Here is a 9,203-nt window from a genome sequence, read left to right on the forward strand (position 1 = left end):
CATCCAATAATATAAGAATCGTCAATCATACACTCCAAAAATAAATCAAATGTAATGAAACAAAAACAACTTCAACTAAAAATATCTGTCGACGATTTTATAATTATATTAATAATGCAAGTAATTTCGAAAATAGAAATAAAAATAATAGAAAATCAAATCTAGGATGGGGACAAACTTTTTTTTAATCAACACCGACGTCTCGCCTTCTGGGCAAGGTTTTAATGTCAAGAGTCTTTTTTCTGCTGCTGGTTAATCCTATTTTCTCAAAATAAGGGAAAGGAATATCTACAGTGTACAGATTTTAAAATATGACCCCGGCACGAAATACATTATGATTTCAATAAATTTATTCCTAATTTATTTATCGTATGGTTTCTTTTAATATAAAACATTAGAAAATACCTTCACTTCAACGTATTGTTAATATTTTTTGAGTTTAACTGTTTGCTGTTGTTAAGATTAAATACAATTTCTTATGTTTTGTTCTAAGAATTCATCTTTCTGTTAGTAATAACCAACGATCACACTTTATAGCGTTAAAAAGATTGAAAAGGAAAAGTCCACCAGATACGAAAAACCGGATGAGTCACAATCAGAAATACTGTCGTAGTACGTAATAATGGGATAGTGTACGAGACAAAATAATATGTAAAATACGATAACCACACAACTATACGGGCTTGTGTAGTACAACTCTTTACATCACCTTCAAATTCACCAACCACATAGTTGGTATCGTAATGATGGACTTTTACCTGTCGATGTATCATGTGTGGGCAGCTCAAGGAAAATGATAATCAGAAACAAGTACCAGTACGATAACATTTCGCAAAATGTACTGTGCATCATATTAATCCACTTACTCAATCATACATGTATGTAAATGACACTTGCAATGTTCGTTATTGAACAACAATTATTGTAATGTTAGTTGGCGTAGTTTTCAAATTTTTGACTCCTATTTTCTTAAATTTATAAACAAAAACTGGTGCTACTGTAGTCTCCTGCCTACCAACAAATATTTTCTTTACCCCGACTAGAATTTATAAGGGGCATGCTCCACCTAGCGTGTGGGCCTCATATGGCTAATGAGTGACACGATGTTATAAGGATTTCGCCGTAGACTCCTCATGAAAAAAAGTGATGATACTAAAATGAGGATTGCCTTATGGGTTTTTCAAATGGGTCTTAAGGGGCAAAACTTACAATTAAATGTACCTTATGGGGGGCTCGATGAGACAAATCCGTTTGAAAATACTCTCGGTGAAATGAAAAAACTTACAAAAAATGGTAACAATCCCCTTGAATGAATTCAAATAAGGCAAGGCGGTATATGCCCCTTCCTTGCCCTAGGGGGCAATCTCATGGGGCCCACAAGGGGTAGTGGTCTACCCACTTAAGAGACCTGTACTACATCCCTCAAAATTCTAGTCGGGAATATGCGGTCTACTGCAGTTGATTTCCACTACGTTCATGTTGTCTTCTTCCTTATGATCGATCCCAACGTAACCGGGGATTACGGTAGGAAAAGACAACATGAACGGAGTGAGTGTCCTTTAAGATTGTGGTTACCATTATTATATACACTACCTACACAGTACTCCACAATTTAAAACAATTAGTAATGTTAAAATTTGGAATTCTGTATCCTGACTGCTTCTGCTTATCTTATAGATGTATATTTAAAATAAAAACGTCTTTGAACAGCATTCGAAATACTTTTCCCATTATCGCATCGTCAATTTTAACTCCGTAGTTGCTAGAAAAAATGAAANCGTTAAATTTAAATACCACTTTGTTAACCATAAATTATGTCTAAAATGCATCAATTTTGAACATCTCTGAAAAGAAATGACCTACAATTCCAGTATTAACGCAAACATGTATAATATTATAAAAAAGTTTACTTTTCTCAAAAAGGGTTAGTCGTAGATAGTAACATCCTTATATTGGACGAAAGGACATAAAATTCTGCACATGATGAGCTGACAAAAAATATAGCTTTCTATTAAAAAAAAGTTTACTTTTCTCAAAAAGGGTTAGTCGTAGATAGTAACATCCTTATATTGGACGAAAGGGCATAAAATTCTGCACATGATGAGCTGACAAAAAATATAGCTTTCCATTTAAAAAATATAGTTATTCCAGTTCGAAACTATTTATTTTGGAAGTGGTAGATTTCAATGAATTTAAAAAAGGAAAATGTTTGCGTTAATAGTTGAATTGTAGGCCATTTTTTCCACAAGCTATGTGTGAAAATAGCACACCCCTGTGTGCTTTCGTTTCGGAGAAATTCAAAATGACGCAGAGTACTGCAACCGCTTATTTATTGATTGGAATATTGGAAATTGGTGCATTCTAGACCTAATATATGGTTAACAAAGTGGTATTTAAATTTAACGAGAAATTCAAAAATGCAATAAAAAATGGGACATTCCACTTGAAAAAATGAAGTTAGAAAGCCTCCAGGAAAAATGAGACACTCTGTATAATCGAAAATGATTTTAGGATATGAAGATACTTATATGCTAGCACTTTTTTGATATCTTCAACTATGAAGCAGTTATTAAAGAAACCGCTTGCATGGGACACCCTGTATTTGTATTATGTACAAAATTGTGATACGTTTACAGAAAATCGCAGAAAGAACTCAAAGTCAGGAATAATAATAAATCTTTGTATAAAATGATAGATATCCCAATAATTTTTATTAATATTTATTAAATATTTCTTTTTGCTGCATTTGATTCGTTCAATGTCAATACCAAACAACAATAAATTGTAACTATCGAAGGAAATGAGTCGTATTGTAGTTTCCGTAATTTTCTGCGGTTACTTAAAATTTAGTTACAGTAACAGCTAATTCTAATTCACTTTTAATATGCATGCATGCATTTTTTGTAAAGTTACGTAATAAAATTAAAAATTATTTTCGTTCAAATACACACACCTATTTCCATCTTGACAGTGACAAACTAAACATAACTGCAACCGGCTTTTCCCGAATAAAACCAAACTCGACCAACGCATTCAAATTAGGCAATTATTAAATTAATTAATTAATTACTAAAATTGCACGTCCTTTATTCAATTTAAAAATTTAAGGTTAAATAACAGAAATTGCAAAAAATAAAGTGTCTCTGATTAGGTTCCTACAGAAATTATCCTAAACCGTGACGTAAAACCATATCCATTTTTTTCATCTACAATTTACACCATATCTGCACGGTTACTGAAAATATTAATTAAAGCCGCTTAACCGGTTGGCAGTTTTCTACAATTTTCCTTACATGACTTAAAGCTTTACCAAGCAAGAGATAAAACGCGCACAGACCTTGGGACATAATTAACAGCACGTTTAACTAGCTTGAAAATTATGTAAGAATTTTGTACACCTCAAATATACTCGGATCATGTACTTACGATTCGTAAAATAACTATTTTAATTATAGAAAAAACCGTCATGGTGATAACTGAATAAATTTCATCAACTGTGTAATAAATATCCGATTTTAACATCAATTTATTGATGAATCATAATGGTCTTATACATTTTACACAGACTTAATTAAACAGTAATTAATAGGGTAATAATTTTGTTTGAAAGTTACCGGTATATTACATATTAAATTCGAAAAATACAAAATAAGACCGACATTCAGTAAACCCTAAAGTCATGTATCTTAATAATAATTAACCATATAAACGCGTCCTGGAGGCAGCAAAACCACAAAAAAATACACACAATAAACCATAAAATATTGGTTGTGGTTGTCCACAGGTTTCCTTTTTAATTCAAGCAACACAAATACTAAAAATCTAATTATTTAGATTTTGTTAATATTTAAAAAGCTTCAAGATTTCGAACCCCTAGTTATTCGAAAGTAAAATTTCTCAAAAGAATTTTTGATAGTAGAAGCTACAAAAATGAACTTTTGAAGTTGCGTGAGCCCAGCAAACGAAACATACATATTTACTACATACATCACGCAGTTTTTTTAACATGTATTATGACAAAGTAGAAATTCTACGAAGAAATTTAAACACCTTCGCATTTATATGTATATGTATACGTATATCTACCTGTACATAAGTTCATAAGTGTCTAGATAACGGTATTTCGATGGTAAAAGTTTAATGAACAAACATAAGTCGATTCTCGTAAACAGAAAGAAACGAATATAATACGAGGAATTACAATTCGCGCTTCTCTTAAAACCTCCTTAACCGTATTGTTCTGAATAAAACTTACACAACAATTAATTATACATATACTTAAGTCTGATAAGCAGATAAGATACACTTGCACAAGTCAGTAATCCTATAAAACGCTGTGATGTAGTAAATAGGAACATTCCAATCTAAATATACATATGTACTTGTGACACGCGATTAAGGAGTGAATAGAAAAAAATCGGAACGTTTGAAAGTGCCAATTAACACCAGAACTACAGATTAACTAACAAGGGACGAAGTATTACAAGCAGCAAACGCATTACGGGGCAGTTTCTTTTACTACATGATTATAAAGATATGTCAGTTCTAGTGTCATACACGAATTTTCGATTTTTAAAATGAAATTCCTACCTTTTTGTAAAGTTTGATCCACGTGAGGTCGCCTTTTGAGTCTGTATACTGAAGTCCAAAGAACCAGACCTCCCGTAATCCAATGGTCTTGACCACCTGGTCGAAGAGCTGCTTGCCGGTGGTCGTGGCCTGGATCGCGAATTCTAGCTCCGCGTCCATCGTCGTCACCCTTACGTTCATCTGCAATAACCAATAAAAAAGGCAATTACTAATTTGTATCATCATAAACAATTTTGACACTTAATCTATACATCGAAGATGCTATCAACATCATTAAAGACAGTACAACCGTAGGGAAAGGCATAGAGGGGTAAAAGATTAGTACGAGGGTGGATTGATAAGTTTCCGGCCTAACCAAGAGATGACGCCACTAGGCCTACCTTGAGGTGACATTCTATAGTACCATCCTTGGATAGCTTGTAGCTATAGTTTCAGCCCGATCTCCTTGCTAGTGTAGGTTTGACAGCACGCTGAACAAGACGCCTCTGTGGTTTTCGTAAAAATGGAAAAGCAGGAAAATCGTGCTGTCATCAAATACTTTTATTTGAAGGGGTTAACGCCGAAGGAAATTAAAAAAGAGATGGACTCAACACTGGGGACATCCTCCCCGTCATATTCAACCGTTAAGCAGTGGGTTTCCGAGTTTAAAAAGGGTCGTGTGAGCACCTCTGATGGGCCTCGCTCAGGACGCCCCGTTGAGGTCACAACTCCAGATATGATCGAAAAAATTCATCAAATAGTGCTGGGAGACCGCAGATTGAAAGTGCGTGAGATAGCTGAGACCTGTAAGATGTCATATGAACGTGTGCAACATATTTTGCACCAACATTTGCATATGGAAAAGCTCTGTGCAAGATGGGTGCCGCGTTTGCTAACAGTCGACCAAAAATTGATTCGAAAAAACATTTCTACCGCAAATTTGTCATTGTATAAGCGTAATCCAAGCGAATTTTTGCGTCGATTCGTAACCGTTGACGAAACGTGGGTCCACCACTACACTCCTGAAACCAAAGAACAGTCTAAACAGTGGATTGGACCAGGGGAACCAACTCCAAAGAAGGCAAAAACAATTTTTTCGGCGAACAAGGTTATGGCTACTGTTTTTTGGGATGCAAGAGGTATTATATACATTGATTACCTTGCAAAGGGTAATACTATCACTGGTCAATACTACGCAGACTTATTGCAACGTTTGAGCCACGAGGTGAAAATTAAACGACCTCATCTGGCGAAGAAAAAAATCTTGTTTCATCACGATAACGCACCAGCGCACACGTCAATCGTTGCGACGGCTAAAATCAACGATCTAAAGTTTGAATTGATGCCGCACCCTCCTTACTCTCCAGACCTAGCCCCGAGTGACTATTTTCTGTTCCCTAATCTCAAAAAATGGCTTGGCGGTAAGAGATTTGCGGACAATGAAGAAGTAATCGAAGCTGTAAATGGTTATTTTGAGGAGCTTGACGAATCAGTCTATAGAGATGGCATTAATAGACTGGAACACCGCTATGAGAAATGTATCAGCCTTGGAGGAGATTATGTTGAGAAATAAAAAAAAAAAATTTTTAAAAACCTTGTTTTTCTTGGTCAGGCCGGAAACTTATCAATCCACCCTCGTATGCTTAGATTTGCAGATGATATGGCAGTATTAGCAGTTAGAGATAGGGTTAAATAAAATGTGAGCGGTATTGACAAAACAGCATACTGGTATGCAAGGGAAGAAAAAGTAGGGAAAGAGCGAATTCAAAAATACGAGACGAAAGATTAGAAGAAGTGGCTGATTTCAGGTATCTAGGAAGTCAGATAAGTCAGGACGGAAGGTGTAGTGGGAATATGAAGCAGCGCATAGTGCAGAGTTGAGTCGCCTTCAATAAAAAGAAGTCACTTCTATGCTCACGAACAATTAATTTAGAAATTCGAAAAAGATTGTTAAAGGTGTATGTTTGGAGCGTGCTGTACGGGTGCGAAACATGGACAGAAAATGTTAGAATTGTTGGAAATGTGGTGTTACAGGCGAATGATGGGGATACCGTGGATAAAGGTTAGAAATGAAGAGGTGTTAGAAAGAATAGGAAAACAGGGCTCTTTGAAAGTCAACAGAAAATAGGTGAGAGACATATTAGAGGCAGAAACGGGAGTTAGGAGGGGTAGAGGTAGACCTAGATTAGATTACTGTTCGCAAATAGTTAAGGATGTGAGTTGTTCTAGGTTTAGGGAAATGCGAAGATTAGCTCAAGATAAGGAGTGGAGGTGCGTGTGCAACCAGTTTTAGGACTAACGACCTAATGATGATGATGATGATGATGATGATGAACATATGCACTAGATTTCTTAAAAATGTTCATAGTATGAAAACTGTACATAAATAAAATAACAGCATAGCGTGAATTAAGAAAACCTCATAATTACCCGTTGAAATGCCTTCGAAAATTGCAGATGAACTTATCAATCAATTTGTTAAAGCTATTTTTTCTAATTTACTCAAGCCTTCAATCAACCTAAATAGATTTGTCGGTTACAAAACTTAATTTCATTTGGTCAACTGTAATAACAAAAACAAACTGCGGTAAAAACCAAAATCGATTTCCTACGTTTAGACTTAAAAGTTGGTTCCTAAAATTTGTCAAATCTTTTATCGAAATCCATACTAAATCTACATCAGTTTCTTTTTCTTTTTTAAGTTACTTAAAATCTTTATTTTTTCCTTATAGTGTGTGTATCTATTGGTGAATATCATATGACATCATCTAATCGTATGTATTTTTAGATTACGTTGCCAATTCGAATAGTATATAGTATAATTCATTCATTAATGAAGAGATACAGCAAGTAGTGACGATATCAAAAAGGCTTGCATTAACGTTACAACTTCTGGAATTAATTGAATTAAACAAACTATCAACTACTACTTTAACCCGTTTAATCATATCGATTAGGGTTGTAATGGATGCGAATACTTTAGTAAGATTAAGCTTGCGGATTACTGAAATTCTAGATTTAAGATGACGACACAGATAATTCGTTTCTCTCTAAAAGTATTTAGTAGAATTGTTTGTATTATAAATTTATCGATAGCTCATCGACTGGACTAATGTTAGCCGTCTTTCAACATATCGTATTTCTTGCAAATAACACGTAGCCACATAGCAAATAAAGCAAAACCTTTCAGATTTGTCTTGAACTTGAATGTTATAATATGTATTCATATGTATTTATTACGTTGATACCAATGAGTAACATAACTAATAATAAGTAAGGCTACTTAAAAAATTACAGTTCTGCTTCTACAAACATTTTCATAGTCATACCGCATCCTTACAGCGGCTACCTGACTACTATAATTTTCCGTATAAAGTATACATTTATTACAGTAGCACTTACAGTACACACAAAACATGTTGATATAATATTAATAATAGTAAAACAAAGCTGATAATTGAGTCAAGGCTGGTAACATTACCTTTATAGTTGCATACATATTACATGTACTGTAACGTACGTATGTCTAATGCTTAAGGTACGTGATGCAAAGTATTATTTTCTGTAGATTATCCGTGACAGTAAATGTACACTTATATATATATACGGTATTTAATGCATATGCGTCTAGAATAAGTACTTGTACCTTTTGTACTGTGTTGTATTTATTGTAGACTGCAAGTGAGCCACATGTTCGACGGTGTATAAAAAATCGGTACATTTACTGCATTAAAATGCGTACACGTATCGCACGATAGATAGTCGTAGAGAATCGCATCAATTCAATGAAAACCTAGAAGGCCGTTTGCATTAAAGACTAAATCGTTTTACCTACATACATACATACATAAATACCCAAAATTACCATTAGATAAGCCCATAAAAAAGAAAATCTACTTTGCTTGACCTTCTTATCACTACTTAATATTACAAGTATAATATGTATGTATAAAGGAGACACGGATGACAATTTTACAAGTCGCATTCACTTTTTAATAGGTAATTTATGTTTTTTGTGCTTTTGCTTATTTCCATTTATGTAGACAATGTTTCTGTTTTGCAAAAAAAAATGTCAGATGAACCTGACTCGGTACGACAAATACATTTGAATACCCAAGGTGGACACAATAATTATTACGTGAATGTTCAGAATTGGGTTACACAGACCTTGTTTTCAGCACCTGATCACTAATCGTAAAAATGACTTTCATGAGAAGAATATACACACATATATATACACACAAAATTGCGTTCCACTTGCTTAATTTACTCATGTTTCAGCCTCATAAATACTTCAGACGTTTCTATTAATTTTTACTCAAAGATAACAGACGAAAATTTTGAAATTTTATTTATCGAAAAACATTCAGGACTTTCTCCGTGTAATCGTATCAACTTGTACGTTTTTACAATAAAATGACATTCAAAAATAGGAGGTCAAGGTTCCATGATCCCCTAATAATACAAACTATCGGGTTGTTCGGAAAGTCATTTCGTTTTTTTTTGTGGAAATGAAAGACAGTTTTCGTATAATAAACAAATACTTTATTAAATTATATATTGACCGTTCTGGTCCAACACCTTTTGCCATCTTTCTGGTAGTAGCATAATTCCACGCTCATAAAATTTTTGGT

At 34.1% G+C, this 9,203-nt stretch overlaps 1 protein-coding gene across 3 annotated transcripts in view; it reads right to left on the bottom strand.

Annotated features, from left to right (window-relative positions):
• Positions 1-9,203, bottom strand: part of LOC108743039 (moesin/ezrin/radixin homolog 1) — a 95,946-nt gene that overhangs the window by 17,856 nt on the left and 68,887 nt on the right. For all 3 annotated transcript variants that reach the window (XM_018478461.2, XM_018478456.1, XM_018478450.1), the window contains one exon: positions 4,591-4,770. In XM_018478461.2, the coding sequence (XP_018333963.1) occupies positions 4,591-4,770 (180 nt within the window). The remainder of the gene's footprint in view (positions 1-4,590; positions 4,771-9,203) is intronic.

Source organism: Agrilus planipennis, unplaced genomic scaffold (genome assembly GCF_000699045.2).
Source record: "Agrilus planipennis isolate EAB-ADULT unplaced genomic scaffold, Apla_2.0 scaffold19, whole genome shotgun sequence".
NCBI classification, from domain to species: Eukaryota; Metazoa; Arthropoda; class Insecta; order Coleoptera; family Buprestidae; genus Agrilus; species Agrilus planipennis.